Source organism: Helianthus annuus, chromosome 6 (assembly GCF_002127325.2).
Source record: "Helianthus annuus cultivar XRQ/B chromosome 6, HanXRQr2.0-SUNRISE, whole genome shotgun sequence".
In the NCBI taxonomy this organism is placed as follows: Eukaryota; Viridiplantae; Streptophyta; class Magnoliopsida; order Asterales; family Asteraceae; genus Helianthus; species Helianthus annuus.
In genome coordinates, this window is record NC_035438.2 from 142,521,006 (window position 1) to 142,539,761 (window position 18,756).

An 18,756-nucleotide genomic window follows, 5' to 3' on the forward strand; every position below is an offset into this window, starting at 1 on the left:
GAGACGATATAATACGATACGTCACGATAAAATATAATACAACTTATAAATGCGATACGATACGTCACGATACGCTATAATACAATGTCACGATAAAAATATAATAAAAATTATAAAACACATAAAAACAACAAATAACCAACAATAAACACACCAATAACCAAACGCAAAACACCAAAGTTCAACCTAAAAAAGAATATGGATCGTAGAGGCCGCCAGACAAACGTTGACCCTGTCAGTCTGCCATGACTAAAACCTTAACCAATACGGATCGTATAGGCCTATATAATCCGTATTGGACCAGTCAAAGTGTGTAGATAGAAAAAACGATATGTAGATAGAATCTCCCTTTGGAAATATGTTGGATTCAATGTTGTAATACAGTTGAGGGAATGAACCCAAGTTCAACCTTTTAAATATCAAGGCTTTACTTGTGGTCTATACATTATAGAGTTAAATGCCATTTTAGTCTTTGTTGTTTTGTTTTTACCAGTTTAGTCCAAAGGTTTGAAACATTGCCATTTTAGTTCACTAGGTTAAATCCATACCTTTATTTTTTTAACTAGAAATGCATTTCGGTCATTTTATATGTAATTCTGTTAAATAGAAGGGCAATTCGACCACAATTTTGAAAATGGTTTTCACTGTAGTGGCAATCACATCAAAGCTACAGTATTCAATTGTTATTTTATTTAAAATATTTGAGACTTCTTAGTTTTACCATTGATTATTGTGTTCACTTCACTCACAAAAATCTATTTTTGAACTTCTCTTTCCTTTTTTTTAACGGCCAACAAAATCACTGGATAAACATCATGTGATGCCCTCAATCGAGCAAATGCATCCCTTCCTCCCTAACGGTCAGAGTTGGATGCATACCCGAGCCACCAGTTCCGGAGAAAGGTTCTTGAGTCCAGGAATGGCTTTGGGTCATAGAATGGTAAGAAGCCTCATTTGTGGTAGCTAAAGATGAAATGGATATGAATGATGTTTTTGGTCTCTGATCCCAATGTTGAAATGCACATGCAATTATTGTGAAAACTATATGATTTTACAGTTTTGTCTTTTCATTATTATCTCACTTGTATAAAGCCAACAGGTTGCTTTTAAATTAAAAGATTGAAGTAATATACAAAGCAAACTACAGAGGTTACAAGCCGATGCACATTTGATCCCACATCATGTTTTGTGCAATAAATAGAAACACGTTACTTACTTACTAGTTAGTGTTCAGACAGGGAATCTGAACGCACTTTTTCATAGAGACGATATATTAGTGTCGATCTTGACATTTGAATCTCCCTTCCCAGAACTGAGATGACGTCCTTGACTGTGATAGTGCGTGGAATGCTGCCACCCTTGACCAATTCTTGATTCCTAGTGATTTTCCTTACGGGGCCTGCTTGTTTTTATCACACATCACATCAGCCTCACAATTATAGCAGCAATGTCCAAATAAGAAAGCATGTTAGTGCAGGTAGGGCTGTAAAAGAACCGAACGTTCAGCGAACAGTTCGTGAACCGTTCGGCGGGAAGTTCGTTTATGTCCGTTCGTTTAATAAACGAACGAACATGAACAAGAAATTCCGTTCGATTAGTTAAATGAACGAACATAAACAAATGTCTCGTTCGTTCAATTGTGTTCGTGAACGTTCGGTAAGGTGTTCATGAACATTCATTCATTTGCGTTCGTTTATGTTTGTGTTTTAATTAAAGATTTTTATAGTTTCATATATTTTATCTATACTTTTTATACTATTAAACTTTTATTTATATCATTACCCTAACAATTAAACTAGGAAACCCTATTTCACCTTGTTTATGCACCATTCCCCTTTCTTAATTTTCTCATTATTTACATCGACGAATATGATCTATCTCCGTCCCCAATAAGGGATTCAAGTTCTAGTGCTACTCTCTGGGCCATCCACCTTTATCCTTCATCGCGTTCGCCAAATTTTTTTGTGTTCGCTTGTGTTCGTGAACACGCTCATTTCCTTAATGAACGAACACGAACATAAAATCTCGTTCGGTAAGTGTTCATAAACCGTTCGTGAACGCATTTATTTCCTTAACGAACGAACACGAACAAGACCTCGTTCGTGTTCGTTCGGTTCGTTTACAGCCCTAAGTGCAGGCTCAGATTTGAACCTATGCAGTTATAACGGTCCAAAATCAAATAGCGGTCAAGGTCTACTATATGATATATAGGTTATAGCGGTAATTTTTTATATCATGCATATTTTATGTATTTATATGTATATAAATATATATATATATATATATATATATAGGGCTAGGATCATTTCAGAACTCATATATTTTTCAGAACTTACAGAACTCATATTAACCCTTAGATCATTTGATCGATGGTTCTAGACAATAATGGCATTATGGTAATTAAAGTTACTGTAAGAGACAATTTAAGAATTAGAAAAGGGTATTTTAGGGTGATTAAACAAATTAGTTCCTAATTTATCTCCATACATATCTCTCTCACCCTTTAATAACATCCAGGTTCCATTTAAACATTACATGGGGATGATTTTGCGAGGATTGCATGGAAGATATCGGGAATAAGTTTCATTTGTAGTGAAAGGTAATCTTGAATAACAAGTTGATTGTATGAGTTAACGGAAAATTAAATATAATTTTACGATGGTTTTTTTATTCATACACAACAAGAAATTTATTGTTGTGAGCTACAAAGCGGTTTGTGCTCTGTATTTCATAGATAAATCACCAAATAATATTGATTGCCTAATGACACATACTTTATGCAGGTCACGTGTTTGATGATTTGGATGAAGACTTGAATTTTCATCATTAAACTTGAAGATTTACACATGTAAATAGTATATTTACATATATTTTTAAACAGTATGTTTACACATATGTATTTAATTACATACGTGAGTTTATAAATGTGCTTGAAAGGAATTTTGGGTTTTATTTGATATAACTTTAAGGTTTACATATATGTAAATAGACTTTTAGTTGAATAAATTGATGATCCGTATGAAGATTTACATATGTAAATAGTGTATTTACACGTATGTGGAACATTAACACATGTATATGGGCAATCAAATTTAAAATTGGCTACGTGGTATGAATACGATCAAATTGATAAGTATGAAGATACACATTTATATAAATGGACGATTCAATTGATAAGTATGAAAAGATTTACATGTATGTAGATAGAATTAGTTAGAATAAACTGATGACCAGTCTGTATTTTTAAATATATGTAAATAGTCTAGTTACACATACGTAGAACTTATATATATAAGTTAATAGATGACTAGCCAGAATATTTACATATATGTATAGAAATGAAAGTTTAAAAAATGATTATCATGAAGATTAGATATACATGAATAAACGTTGATGTTTGATAAACTAATTATAAGTTTCAAAAGTTCTATTTACGTAAATGGTACCTTAGAAATATATTGAAGATTATATATACGTATATAGAAAAAGTTAATTAGTTTCATCCAAAATTGGGTTGAAGACATGAACAATCATATTCAAATTTAGTTTGATCGTTTACGTATGTATATTTTTGAAATAAATTTAGTCTGATCAATAAGATATACTACATAAATACTAGAGAGATGCGAGAGAAAATAGGTTATATAGTTGGTTAACTATTTTATTCAAAAATATATTATTTAATGAATTACAATCATACCCTTTTTGTTTATTTTTTAATTTGTAATATTGAAAAGAAATGAGTGGTCTATATTGGTTCTGTAAGTTCTCAATAAAAATAGGGTTCTGAAAAGAACCCAACCCTATATATATATATATTGAAAAATGTTAATATTTTTTTTCAAAATTTATAGTAATATCATATTATCATGCAAAATATTAGTAGTAATATCAAAATCCAAAACATGAACTGAGGAAGTCTAGCGATTTAGAGATTTAGGTTTAATTTTGTTAAATGATGAACTGGTGAAGAACCAGCGAATGAAGACTTTTAGTCTCGATTTCGGTTTACTTTTGGGTCTGGGCCTTTACTTTTGGGTTTATCTATACATACAATAAATAAAACCTGCTTTGGGACAGGTGTCTCGCATAGAGAGCATCAGAAATGCGGGTTTCCCGCCTAATGCCCATTTTCTTAAATGGAGCAACACGATGTGCTTTGGGTCGCCCATGACCCACCAATTTTAATTAAACCCTAAATCTATCCAATCTTCCTAATCGTTTAACTAAACCCTAAATCTATCCAATCTTCCTAATCGGATTCTTAGACTGAAACACGTGTATTCTATCTTCCTCGCTGCATGTTCTTTTTGGATTTGAACAGGTTCTTTTATCATCAACACATCTCCATGTTCATATGTAGATTCATTTTTTGATTTTTGATTTTTGATTTTTGATTTTGAAACTATTTAAATATTAGGGCTTATATTGCTGCTTCCCTTTCATATGTTGATTTCAATTCTGATAAGTGATTCTGATTTTAGTGATAACCGATTGTGGTTACGACTATAGTAGTAGTAGTTTTTGCAGGTTATCTTCGTCACGATGGTCGGTCAATACAACGAACTTTCTACTCTAGCACCTTCATTGTTATTTCTCTCTCTGGCCTCACCAATTTCAGCCTAATCCTAAGTCCTCTCCATCCTTCCCTCTCTACACATAGGTTTGGTAATCCACAGTATGATATTCAGATCTGATTTTACGCTTCATATTCATCTTATTCGAATAGCGAATGTGAACTTAATTACCGAATGTGATTTCATTTTTATATTACATAAAATCTTGATTTTGTGTATTAAAGTATCGTACATAGATAGTGTGATGAAGCATGAACCTAGGTATAGCCTCGGGTTTACTTTTTGGAGTGTTCGGAGTTGCATTTAGGAGCTCATAATCAGTATTATTTTCTAGATTAAATAGTTCCACGGCTGATTTTATAGGGGGCAAATAGTTGGTTTTATATCAGCTGGAAGTCTGCAATGAAGCATTTATCTAAGAATAATGCAAAGTAACTCATTTACTCATTAATCTAAACTGAGAGCCCTTTTATGTTTATTTATAAAGCCATCTAAAAAATCTTTTCTTTGGTAATTAAGTAATTTCATAATCTTTTAAGGGGTAAGTATTAAAAAGTTTTTCATTGTTGCTTCGATAAGGCACTTAACTTTTAGTTGCTTAGGGACTTAGAGTGTTCAAGATACTTTTGCCACTATTTCAGCTCGTGTCTTTCTAAATATGCCATTTAGTATTAGAAAATTCCTAAATGTATGATGATTCTAGCAACTTACACTACTTCATTTATAATCTTGGTCACTCAACTTTTTTAATCATTATAAATGTTAGATATTTTAGTGTAATTGGGGGATTGACTTGGTGATCAAAGCGAATAATAATACACATCAAGCAAGTTAGGAGGTGCGGGAGTGCACGCTTGTTTGAGTTATTATAATTCGAAGTGTATGGGCGGAGCCCGTACTCTACGGGGGTTCCAAGGGGGCAGCGCCCCCTCGGCGGGGGTCCGGGGGCAGCGCCCCCTCGGCGGGGGTCCGGGGGCAGCGCCCCTGGGAGCAGGGTCCAAGGGGCGGCAGCCCCTGGCGGGGTCCAAGGGGCAGAGAAAATTTTCTGAAACTGCATCAGAAAATTTTATTTTCTGGAATTTGACTCATTTTCGAAATGACAAAAATTGGCGGTTTTTTGGCAATTTTGTCTGAAAATTGAGTTAACTGCCACTAGGCAGTTACAACCCCAAAAAAATCCCAATTTCGTAGACAGTTTTTCTTTGGTCATAATTCTGGTTCAGACAATTCGCACAAACAACATACACTGGTTCAATTTCTCGAAATCAGAGTTGTATCCGATTGAATTATTCGGGTGAACCACCGAAATAATTTGATCTGAGAGTGATTACACGCCTCTCTGATCATCCGGCAAACCGAAATTCCCCAACAATAAATACTGTTCTCTGTTGCACATTATGCATATATGAAAGTTAATCTAAGATTCTACGTGGCCTTTTCTTGAATATCTAAGAGCATTCACATTCTATCCACCAAATCTTGAGAGATGGGTTTTTAAATTATAAAAAGTGGTTTAAGTGGTTGTGAGTGGAGGAGAGAGAAAATGTTACTGTTCATCTGTATATTTGGGGGGACACTGTTCACCCTGTATAATTTTTTAATATATTTTGAAAGTGGTTGTGAGTAGAGGAGAGAGAAAATGTAATATATATTGAAAAGGAGAGAGAAAAAGTATTTGTTTTTAGTGGAAATATATTGATATAGGAGTTGTTTTTTAGTGGAATGTATGTATATTTTTAGTGGATTGGATGTGAATGCTCTAAAGGCATGAAGGCACAGTCTTGGATGATTTACCTCATGGGAAAAGCATTTTTTGAGGTACAATGACAACGACACTAATACAAGTAAAAGGTATTTCAGATAATAAAATCCGGCCCATTTCAAACGGAAAAATTAGGTAGCTGCTTTTTTCATCTTCGCAGATAACAGAGAATGACCTGACAACAAAACTAAATTCTGTTACTAACTATTGCAGGTTCCATTTTGTACATATGCGCCTGTACCTAACAACCTACATCCCAAGTTCTATTTTGTCAGTTGTGGCCACAGTTCAGTAGTGTCACTAAATGTAAACATTCCCACTTATATTTTGTCACTAAACTTCTAGAAAAGGGTTAGGTTGCAGATTAACTGATTCGAATGTGGCAGACAAAAAAGAACTGTGGCTGCCATTCAGCAGTGTAAGTAAAGTAACTTTATCTTTTGTATTAAAATGGTTGTTTTGGTATACGAAGATGGTAAACAAAAACGAAGCAGAAATAGGTTTTTGTAATTAAATTTAGCTATCAGGACTGGGATGGGTATAAAACTAGGCATTCAGTGTTGGGTTCGTAGGCTTTAGGGTAGCCGGCCCTAATTAGGGTTAGCCTGCCCTAGTTAGGGTTAGCCGGCCCTAGTTATTAGGCCCACTTAGTTAACTTGTTGACCAAGTAGGAAACCCTAATCTTGTTCTATAAATACCTATTATGTAACTGTAGTCTGTGTCATTCTAAAAGACAGTTGTGAGCATCTAATAAAAGTAAAACCCTAGTTGCAACTCGTGGACGTAGGTCACCTTGACCGAACCACGTAAATTCTCGTGTTCTTTATTTTCTGCTAGTGTGTGTGTGTGTTTGTTTCGCTTCCGCTCGAGCCTACTCTGATCCGATACCCCTAACAAGTGGTATCAGAGCTAAAGGTTCAGTAAAATACACGGCTCACACGGTTATCGCAGGAGAAGGAGAGAGCTGGACGAGAGATCTTGATCTGCTGTTGCTGCCGTCGCCGCTGACTTGTTTACGGCCCGTACCTATTCTCTGGTTACGGCTCGTAAGGTCTAGGGTTTGCGCCGTAGGGTTTGCTGTTGCAGATCTGGTGGTTTTGGGGTGTTTCGCGATTAGGGTTTCGGTTCTTGAACCGTGGTTATTCGCTGATTTTACGCTCGGGTTTGCAAGAGAAGTCGTTGGTTCGGGTACTTCGGGTTTCTGGTTTATTGAAAGTTGCTCGGGTTTCGGTTGCTTGGTTCCTTCTGGTTTTTTCTGGTTTTTCTCGTTTGCTATGGCTGAAGACGGGAAGTTCCGAATCGAGAAGTTCAACGGTACTGATTTTGCTTGGTGGAGAATGCAAATAGAGGCGTTGCTTGGTGAATGCGATTTGGATGTGGTACCGGAAGAAAAACCTGCTGGAATGGATAAAGCTGCCGAGGCAATTTGGAACTCAAAGGACAAAAAGGCAAGAGGTAAAATTACATTGGCTTTGACGAGGAGCGTTGCATTTAATATCATGAAAGAAACAACTACTCGTGATATGTTAGAAGCTCTGTCAAATATGTATGAGAAGCCGTCTGCCGGTAATAGGGTGTTCTTGATGAGGGAACTGTTTAATATAAGAATGAACGAAGGCAGTTCAGTTGTTGATCACATTAACGAAGTCAATTCAATTTTGTCCAGGTTAGCAACTGTGGGCATGAAGTTGGATGATGACACTCAGGCTGTGGTTTTGTTATCTTCCTTACCTGATAGCTGGTTAGGATTTGTGACAACGGTCACTGAAACTGCTGGAACTGGAAATTTGAAGTTTGATCGGGTCCGGGATAGTGTTTTGGGTGAAGACGTTCGCCGGAGGAACACTAGTGGAGGATCTACTTCTGGTATGCTCAGTGTTAGCAGGGAAAGAGGTAAAAACAGAAGCAATGGGAGTCGTGGGAAAAGCTTGTCTAAAGCTAGGAAGAATGTGAGGTGCTGGAACTGTGGTGAAAAGGGGCATGTTAAAAACAAGTGTCCTGATCCTAAGAAAGAGGATGGTAACCAGCATGTAAACAGCGTTGTGTCAGATGAATCTGACGGTGACGTACTAGTTTGCTGTGAAGAGTCTACAGATTCTTGGGCTATGGATTCTGGTTCTTCGTTTCACGCCATGCACAGCGGGGAGACGATGGTGAATCTGAAAAAAGGAGACTTTGGAAAGGTACGATTAGCTAACGGTCATGTTCTTAATGTTACGGGTATGGGAGATGTCAATCTGAAGATTCCACTGGGCACTACATGGAACTTAAAGAACGTCAGGGTAATTCCAGGTTTAACGAAGAAACTTATTTCTGTTAGTCAACTGGATAAACAGGGACTAGATGTTCAGTTTGGTGTTGGGAAGTGGAATGTGATTGATGGAAATCTTGTTGTTGCCTGTGAGAGGAGAAGAGGATCGTTGTATCTAGTTGAGATACATGTTGAGGGAGTAGCCGTCCCTGTACAACATAAAGTCTGGTTCACTGAATCTAGTAAGCGGAAGAGGGTTCAATTTGCGAACTTGAATCCTGGTGCTTTGGGGATGTCAGTTGAATGTGGTCGGGGGTCTAAGTTTAAGCCAGTCAGGGGATTTGGTGATAGTGGGAGCATGGATCGTGTTCCGGGGACAATCACAAAGAACCGTTGGGTTTTGAATACGAAGATTCCGACTGAAGAAAAAAGCTCTCCTGGAAATAGTTTGCAAAATAGGGAGAGCGGTATTAATTCTCGATGTATCTCTGGAGCTGGTGGATCGTGCAAGCCGGTTGAGATAGAGAATGGGTCTGATAAGACTGTTGGGTTGGAGCTTGTGGGAGCTTCAACTGGTCTCTCAGGTACTTGATGAGAGGTGTGGTTGCAACTAGGTGGCTTGGATGTGACTGAAGTCTCAGCTTGTTATTGGAACTGGAGGCTGGGAAGACTTGAACGTAAAGATTACTGAAGTTACTGGTGATGGGTTTCTTGGATGCACTTTGTGGACTATGCAAAGCCTCCGAGTAGGAGATTGTTGGGTACGTAGGCTTTAGGGTAGCCGGCCCTAATTAGGGTTAGCCGGCCCTAGTTATTAGGCCCACTTAGTTAATTTGTTGACCAAGTAGGAAACCCTAATCTTGTTCTATAAATACCTATTATGTAACTGTAGTCTGTGTCATTCTAAAAAACAGTAGTGAGCATCTAATAAAAGTAAAACCCTAGTTGCAACCCGTGGACGTAGGTCACCTTGACCGAACCACGTAAATTCTCGTGTTCTTTATTTTCTGCTAGTGTGTGTGTGTGTGTGTGTTTGTTTCGCTTCCGCTCGAGCCTACTTTGATCCGATACCCCTAACATTCAGGGCCACCATTATAAATTTTTATAACTTTAGCCGTAACTTATATGCTTATCCAATGCTGGTAATTTTGACTTTGTAAGTCAAAATCAAGGGAGTCTTTTAAAATGGACACAACTGACTAAATGATCAGGATTAACTAAAGTATTGCCTGCTAGCGTGCTACTCTTTCTATTTTTCAAGGGGGAGTATTACAGCAAATTTTGATGCAAAGGGTAGATGGTATTATTCTTCCTTTTAATTAAAAGACAATGTTGTTGAGTGAATTCTGGTTTTGCTTATTCCAATCTGTTTACAGGTAAAAAGAATTCACCTACTAATAAAGACTAAGGAGGAATAATGCACAAGCTCAAGCGATTTAAGAAGTTAATACGTTAGCATGTACTGATTTATAGCTTCAAACTGCTTGTATTTAAAGGTGGGGAGTTCAGTTTTATAAACATTATGATCATTATGTTGTTTTCTTTGATTTCTATTACTGTATGATGAAGAGTTGGGTGAAGTACATTTGATGGTTGTTTCTTAAAACATATACACCAATTTCCTTCCTATTCGTTTACTTTATAAACTAATTTACTTTTGCTATGATTGTTTCCCTTTCATAACATTACCATACCCGACCAACGGATGGTCTTAATTTCAGTTATAAGAAGTATTTGGACTAGAAATTTATAAATTATATCATTTTCATTATCCAACCCATGTATACAAATTTGGATTAGAAATTTATAAATTATATCATTTTCATTATTCAAGCCGTGTATACAAAGAAATATTTACATATTTATAAATTATGCCAAGAATGTTTTTTCATTTCATATTGTATTTTTTATACAACTTAAATTGTTCAACCCGTGTATCACAAGGGTAGATAACCTAGTTTATAAACAAAAAGTTTATTAATGTGGGCTTTATCTTACTTTTGGGCTGATATAAAAAAAACCGCTCAAAGCAGTTCTACGACCTCTGTACGGGTTTCAAAATAGCGGTCCAATAACAGGATTTAGCACCGCTAATAGCGGGACCGCTATGGGTATGTATGTCCGCTAAGCGCTATATGATGAGATGTTTGATACTAACCAGGATTAGCAGTGATAGCACCCAAAGTTGTCATCCTCTCAGCATCTGGATTATCCTTGGAATTTCTCTCAGTAGCCGACTGGGGCTTAGGCCCAACATCAGCAGCACTGGGCTGAGAGGCATCAGGCCCACCTTCACGTTTCTGGCGGGCCTGCTCAGCCATTAGCTGCCATTTTGAGAGCATGTCATCTCCTCCTACAGCCGCCCGTGCAGCAACATTCGCAGCTGTCGTTCTCTGTTTATCGTCCTCCTCTTTGTTCACCTTCTCACATTCATAATAAACAGTTTTACAATTATACAAAACAAAATGCAACCATATAGATCTTGTTGTCATACCTTAAATGATCTTCCACGACCATCTTCACCGTCACCACTTCCTTCAGGCTGCATTCACAAAAAAAAAAAAAGAAACCTCATTGGTATATAACATTATGATCCACATTAGAAAACGATGCCGCACTTGCCTCATCTGCTCTTTGAAGTTTTTCAGCATCAGCCTGCTTTTTCTCCCATTCTTCCCGAGCTTTTTGATTCATTGACATGATTTGCTTTCTAACATCCGACGTGACAACTGTCTGGTGCCTTGGCTTCTCAATATCCACCCGCTATCAAGACATGGAACATTACTTTCATGATGTGTAGATGATAATAACAATTACATACACGTGTCTGCTTTTTTCAACAAGAATATCCTTTTTGGTCATATGATGCATCAATTTCTCTAATACTCAAAATTCGCAAACACTCAAAGAATATCAACAGTCCGTTTAATTATAGCTGATACTAGTCATTCACATACAAAAAGCATATCCAAGCGCCCGTCAACTCAATAAAATTAATTAGAATGGCATATTTTCTCCATATAGAGTTGTTTTAAACAAATAGATTATAGGTTTGGATCTCTAAAATCAGAATGGATCCGAGATATAAGAAACAAACTAATTACCTGTTTTGAAAGTCTGATCAAGTTGCTAATCAATCCTCGCATTCTTTCCTCTACACACTGAATACCAAATTGCATTAAACATGTATAATTTCATAATAACAATTGGTAACTTGAAGCTCACCAGCGACAAGCATCGTTCCACGTCATTGCTTCGGTTCTTTACACCACATTTTGCCACTGTTGAACATTTATTACAACACTTAAATTTGTATTATTATAGCATAATAAGACACTGGTAAGAATAAAAATCCTCACTGATCTCAGACAACTTCTTCTGAAGTGGAGTTTTCTGCAAAATCAGCCTTTCTTCTTCTTCTTGAACAACCTTTCTAGAAGCTTCTGACACTCGACTATCCTCTTTGGACCCAGAAAACAATTGTTCTTCCTCTTCCTAAAAGACCAAATTATCACTGAATAAATTAATTAAAGGTTTTGCTGAAACTTATGTCTTTACAAGGGAAGAACACATACCCTGAGATTCACTCCGCTGACAGCAGTTACATCATTAAGCTGCTCAATACTTTGATCTGAAAATGCTCCAGACACTTTCTGCTTCTTACTGATATATACATACATACAAGAGTAAGAATTATAATTTGACTGGAATGTTAAGAGACTAGAAAAATCAAACTACCTTAGTGAAGAAACAGGTGCTTCTAATGGTTTTTTCTGGCCGACAGTTGGCTTTTTGGGGGGAGTCTTTGCATTACTTCCAGAAGCCAATGAGGAGTTTCCAGCAGACTGTACTCAAAAACTTAACCTCTAACAAACGATCAAATATTTGAAATAACTATAACGATGAACAATATATTACCATATTCTGGCGTTCCAGTTGTGCGGTGATGGACATGGGCTCTGACTTGTTCATAGATGATGAGAAACCGGGCCTTGATGACATCATCTCAAAAGTTTCATCCTTTGATGATTCAGTCTGACCTAGCTGGGATTTATGTTGTTGATCATTCATGTGATCCAAGGGTTCTTGTTTTGCGTAGCCCATTGATGGCATATCTTTATGCATTGAGGGTTGCCAGTGGCCTGAATTACTACTTGTGAAATGAGCAAGACTACCCCCATGCAGTCTTTTCATGTCGGTAAAAGGAGTTTGCACAGGGCCTTGCCTCATTTGTAAATCATGGGTCTGCTGCTGCTGTTGCTGCTGTTTAAAAGTATTCATATTTGGAGGTCCATAATTTGGAAAAGAGGGTTGTGGAAAGGGCATATGTTGCTTGCCAAGTCCCTGCATTGGAAACGGCTGCTGATCCCTCTCTTGCTTAATAGGATTAACATTAGAAGACTTGTGTGAATCCGATTGGTGTTCCAATAACCGTTGTTTTTGGGCATTATTATCCATGCTTGGTTTAGCAGGAATCTGGTTGATAAAAAATGCTATCTGTTACAAAAGAAAAGAAAACATGATACTAGTACTACATGTGTGAAAATGTTGTTAACCTGGCCTTGTTGTAACTTATAGACAGCCATCTTAAGCATATGATCTCCTACAAGACTTCGCATGTGGCGGACGAATTCTTCTTTATTAATGCTATTGGTCTGGGAAAGGCAGGGAGGCAGGCAGTTGTTTAGTGGGCAATTGAATTGAAACAAGAGATAAAGAAAGAAAGAAAGAAAGAAAGAAAGAAAGAAAGAAAGAAAGTTACCCGTAATCGAACATAGAGGCCCTGGAGTTGCATAGCCCTGTCTTTATCAAGCTGGGGTTCAATAACAGGAAGCAGGAGTGCAAAAGGGACCTGCTTGCCAGCAGGCCTGGCAGTAGCAGAAGGAGATTGGGAAGTAGGCATTTGACCTCTTTGCATCCTTTGCTGCTGCTGCTGCAAGTGAGATTGAGATTGAGATTGAGAGTCATCTTCTTTTTTATTATTATTATCAGGAGGAGGAGGAGTGGGATCTGGTGGATGATGATGATGATGATGATGATGTTCTGCTGCGGCTGATGATTGGGGGGGCTTAAGTTGTTGTTGTTGCCACTGTTGGAAGACCTGGCTTGGAGTATGATTGCTGGATAAAGCTGCGGCTGCAATAAGGAAGGGATTACATACATACATACATAGTAGAGATACCTTGAAATAGATGATGGCTGCTTGAAAGAATACCGGAGGAGGGGGGTGCAGTGGGGGGAGGAGGGTGAGATGTATTATTATTATTGTTGTTGTTGTTGTCCCCTACGATATCCCTGTTTAGGGCAGCGGTGAAAGCGGCAACGTCTGCCCCTGAATGCATCGTTTCATCCTGTCAAATCCACAACAAACAACATTCAGAACCAACCAACCATCAATCAACACACACACACACACACACGCAATTCAAGCACCTCCTCTTCCTCCAGGAGCTTCTCTATATCCATCGGCTGGCTGATGATTGATTTTTGCTTTGATTCTTTTCTTCCTTCCGATCAATCGAGAGACAGACAGACAGACAAGGATGAATTAGTTGTTTTGTTGAACAATATATATATTATATTGGGCCGCCTACTCTACTCTAGGGCTCACTCTTTGCTTTCCAATTTTGTGATTTATTCCATAACTCACACATACTAGCCTCATAACCCGGAGACTTAAGGGCTGTTTGGCAACTTCTAAATATTTAAGTGTTGAAACTGTTTTGGTTCGTCCGATCGATCCAATTCGCGGTACGAACAGGATCCGGGTTCGCAGGGGGCGACCATAATGGCAACAATTCAAATGTAACAGAGAAGAAACGGTGGCTAATCGAAGCTTACCTGCTTGCTTGCTTGCTTGCTGGCTGATTGAACCTTACCTTCCCTGCTGAATCGTAGAATGAAAGAAAGAAATAAAGAAAGAAAGAAATCTGTCAGTTGGCTGTTTGTTTTTTTAGGTTTTGAAGAGGAGGAGCGAAGAGGGAGATAGGCTGCTTTAGTTTAGGGTTGTTTTAATTTTATTAGCCAACTAGCCTAAGGTTAAACGTAGTGGGGCGCGAGCATCGGCCATAGCGCCAATATAGCGCCGCCCACACCGCCCCCCGGCGCCATGACCAAAAAAAAAAAGAACGGCGTAAAATTTATCGCGGCGCGAGAAGGAATTGTTTTTAATTTTTTGACCGTTGAATAACGGTCATATATAAAAAAAAAAATCAATTTTTTATACTTTTCACACTATAAATACCCTCATATTCTTCCATTTTTTTTACAACTCAATACATTCTCATTCTCATTCTCTATATATTTTTAAAAAACCTAGTGTCACCTTATAAAAAAAATGGGTTCCCCGTCGGAAGAGTCTTTCACCGAAATTTACCGAAGATATTTTTCGCCCGACGAAGACGCGGCCGAGGAAGAAGCAGTTACGAGTGCATGTACTTTTGTGGTACAAGCATTTGAGCACATTCGGCCTACTCCCCCTCCACGACCCATCTTGCGACGCACCTATATCTTGCGAGATCGTGAAGCCGCGAACGAGCGTTTGATGAAAGACTATTTTGATGCGACACCGGTTCACGGACCGAATGTTTTTAGACGACGTTTTCGGATGAGCCAAAGGTTATTTTTGCGCCTTAATAATGATTTGGAAAATAGGTATGATTTCTTTAAGCAAAGAATGGACGCACGAGGATATCTAGGCTTCACCTCAATTCAAAAGGTCACATCCGCCTTACGCGTATTATCATACGGAAACACGTACGACATCAACGACGAGTATTTGAAGACGGTGGAGAAAACAACCCGAGATACCTTGGAACATTTTTGCTATGGTAATTTTTATTGTCTTTTATTTATTTACTTTTATATATTTATTTTTTGGTAACTTATTAGTAAAACTTTTGTATATTAAATTATATTTTAGGAATATGCCAGTTATATGGAAAACGTTATTTGAGAAACCCCACTTGGAACGACCTTCAAAAAATATATGAGGTGCATCTAGAAAAGCATGGAATACCCGGCATGATTGGTAGCTTGGATTGTCGTCAATGGCGTTGGTATAATTGTCCAACCGCATGGCGAGGTCAACATACACGGGGTGATCAAAAAGGGCCAACTTTGGTATTACAAGGTGTTGCGTCATACGACCTTTGGGTTTGGTCGGCCTTCTTTGGTGTAGTCGGGTGTTTTAACGATATTAATACGTTAGAGGCTTCACCATTAATAGAGGGCTACATTTCTGGAACTATACCAAAGGCCGGTTTCCATGCAAACGGGAACGATTACGAGCATGGCTACTACTTGGCCGATGGTATCTACCCTGAGTATTCGATTATTGTTAAAACGTTTTCTGAAACTTTCGATGAAAAAAGAAAGTATTTTAAAAAATTACAAGAGTCTTCGAGAAAGGACATCGAGAGGTGTTTTGGGGTTCTACAGCAACGATGACATTTTATCAGAAATCCTTGTCGCATGTGGCATAAGGATAAAATACGAATGGCCATGTATGCTTGCATCATTTTGCATAATATGATCATTGAGGATGATGGAAAAGCGATATGCCAAAACTATATTCCCGAAGATTTGGTCGAAGTAGCCCAAGCGACAACGGAAGAGAGACTCGCAAATGCTCAACTACTGCGATCTAGAGAAATACATAACACGTTGAAGGCGGATTTGGTTGAGCATGCTTGGGCGATTCGCCCAATTCGATTAAACAATGATCACGACGAAGATTCCGAGGAAGAAGTGGTTGAGGAATTCGAAGACGGGAACTTTGAAGACGTAGGTTTAGATGCTGGAGAAAACGAAGAGGAAGAAGGAGAGAACGAAGATGACACCGAAGAATAAATTTATTTTTTAGGTGTAATTTTTTTTAGTGTAACTTTTTTTTTAATTTTAATGTAGTGTTTTTTATTTAATGAAATGTTTTTTTATTTTATAAAACTTATAAATTATTTAAAAAATTGAAAATTAAATTAATTGAGTAATGATTACACAGTATAACAACCCTCGGTAAAACCGACATTCTCATAATAATTCCGACACCCTAATATATCTTTAAATATATCAACTTGTCTTTATATGCACCCCGTATGTGAAAACCGAGCCCGAAAATAGATTATACTATATAAAATAAATAAAAAACAAAATTTGTTAAACTGAGGCGGGCCGCGTAGGGCCTCACCTCAAGTTCATGCGGGCCGCGCGAATAGGAAAACCTGATATCGCCAAAACCATAAGCCCAAGCGGGCCGCGTACATGTTTGGTTTAGTTGATGCGGGCCGCGAGTGCCCAGAATTGTGGCACAGCCCGGTGCGGCCACGTGTCCGAAGCGTGTCAAGCCTAGGGGGTGACCCAGCCAAGCTACGCCATTGACCTAAGTCAATGCGGGCCGCGTAAGGCCTGGCCAAACTCCACGCGGGCCGCGAGAGATCGCGATTACAGCCCTATATAAGAAGGCAACGGGCTTTCAGTTTTCGTCGCTCACAACTTTCTTTCTTTCTAAATTTCTGAAGTAGTATACACTATAGCCGGGCATTATACACCCTAAATTAGCGAGGTTCTGCTACGATGTAAGTATTATAACCCCTGGAGACGTATTAGATACGCTGCCAGATTGATCTAGGGTTCCGTAACGGCTGTCGTGGTTCTGCCCGACGTAGTCGTTGGAATGCCGTCTCGTGGAGGGTATTACTAATGTTAAAATGGGTTATTATACTAACACCCGTGCATTTGTGTAAATTATAGATATTCACCAGGAAATCATAAAGGAAAACCCTAAAATAGCAATGTGAGTAATCTCCTTTTTGTTAACAATTTTTACAAAACCTTAACATTTTTATAATGCAATTTAGCAGTGATTGAGTCTTTGTAATTCTACAATTACTGCCGGTATGTTGGGGTTTTGTATACAAAATGTGAGTAACGTTACCATTGGACGAAGAGTTAGCCAATGGGTAATATGACCCTCAGTCAGACGTGACACTACTGAATGAGTAATTGGGTAGATGGAAACATTGTAATCGCCCTCAATACTGTTTAAGTTAAATTAATAATTCTTGATTAAACTGAGATTCATTCACCAGTATTTTCCACTGACAAAACCTTTTTAAAAACGTGTTTCAGGTAACAAAATGTGAAAGCCAAACTAGAAGCCAGCTGGACAGCACTGAAGGCTTGGAAAAGTGGCTATAAAAGTTACCTAAATAAAAGAAAGCGTTTAGTTCAATAAAGTGGGATTTATTCCTGTAATTCAGTGTGTAATAAAAACTTGGGTTTCACCCATGTGTTTGATATTACAAAATATGGTGGTTTACTCTGATTTAAAACATTTCCTAACTACGGTCCTGATGAAATTTCCGCTGCCAAATAAATTAATAATGTGATACCACCGCAACTGGCTGTAACACCTCGAATTTTTGTGTCCAATGATGTGTTAACACGTGTCATTTGATTACACGTGGCATCTATAATAAATAAAGGACTAATTTTGACAAACCTTGAAAGTATATAAATTCGAGGGTTATAAATATCAACAAGGGTAATATACTGTATAGTAACCCTAAATAAATGCTTGTACCTTCAAACGAATAAATCATAAATCGTACGGAAGCAAAACACGGAAGAAAGTGAGAGATTACGAACTACAGGGGTTAACTGTGTCAACATGTTTAATATTACCTCTGAGTGACCCTTTAACGTTCCCAAGACTTCGTAACAGTATTATACGCTCACTAGAATATACTGTATAAATTCCGCGAAGTTCCGTCTTAAAACGAAAGAGTTATACTCAAATTCGTATAAGAAGGGTTAAAAGCGTCAACAGTGAAAGTTAAGGCTTTCCAAATAAATAATAAACTAACAAGGGATTTTATAATGCGGGTAAATAACACGAGGCCCCTATCGGTAAATAACCGAGGGCCAAACCGCAAAGTTACCCCTTCAAACCCGAAAGGTCAGGTAAATCATTACGAAAGATTTCGTTATTAATTACCAAGATATCGCAATCATGACAAAAGAGTTAAAATTTCTGAAATCTTAACCCCACGCGACCCGCATTGCATATTGGGTTAAGTTGAGGCGGGCCGCGAGCCTCCTCAATTACGCGTCTGGTATTTAGATCCCAGGCGGCCCGCATTATAAACGCATGGAACTTCCATGCG

At 38.0% G+C, this 18,756-nt stretch overlaps 1 protein-coding gene across 3 annotated transcripts; it reads right to left on the reverse strand.

Moving 5' to 3' along the window:
• Positions 1–1,046: 1,046 nt before the first annotated feature.
• LOC110865920 (transcription initiation factor TFIID subunit 4b) lies at positions 1,047–14,611 on the reverse strand. Of its 3 annotated transcripts, none has more exons than XM_022115256.2 (15): positions 14,432–14,611; positions 14,024–14,097; positions 13,806–13,941; positions 13,353–13,726; positions 13,147–13,245; positions 12,509–13,066; positions 12,329–12,435; positions 12,166–12,253; positions 11,950–12,085; positions 11,816–11,871; positions 11,695–11,751; positions 11,213–11,353; positions 11,085–11,132; positions 10,749–11,010; positions 1,047–1,399 (listed from the first exon to the last, which is right to left on the reverse strand). In XM_022115256.2, exons 2-15 carry the CDS (start codon positions 14,054–14,056, stop codon positions 1,224–1,226), a joined length of 2,271 nt encoding a protein of 756 aa, XP_021970948.1. In that variant the 5' UTR covers positions 14,057–14,097; positions 14,432–14,611; the 3' UTR covers positions 1,047–1,223. The 3 variants fall into 3 exon arrangements, with proteins under 3 accessions (XP_021970948.1, XP_021970947.1, XP_021970946.1); XM_022115255.2 differs by having other exon boundaries at positions 14,436–14,588; XM_022115254.2 differs by having other exon boundaries at positions 14,024–14,093; positions 14,432–14,584.
• Positions 14,612–18,756: the final 4,145 nt, after the last annotated feature.

Bases quoted from the DNA above. Each gene is read 5' to 3' on its own strand.
- LOC110865920 (XM_022115256.2), bottom strand. From the start codon at position 14,056: ATGGATATAGAGAAGCTCCTGGAGGAAGAGGAG. The intron at 13,246-13,352 runs GTAACTTTCTTT...TGCCTTTCCCAG, and splicing joins GCCTCTATGTTCGATTACGG to ACCAATAGCATTAATAAAGA. The intron at 12,254-12,328 runs GTAGTTTGATTT...TGTATATATCAG, and splicing joins GCACCTGTTTCTTCACTAAG to TAAGAAGCAGAAAGTGTCTG.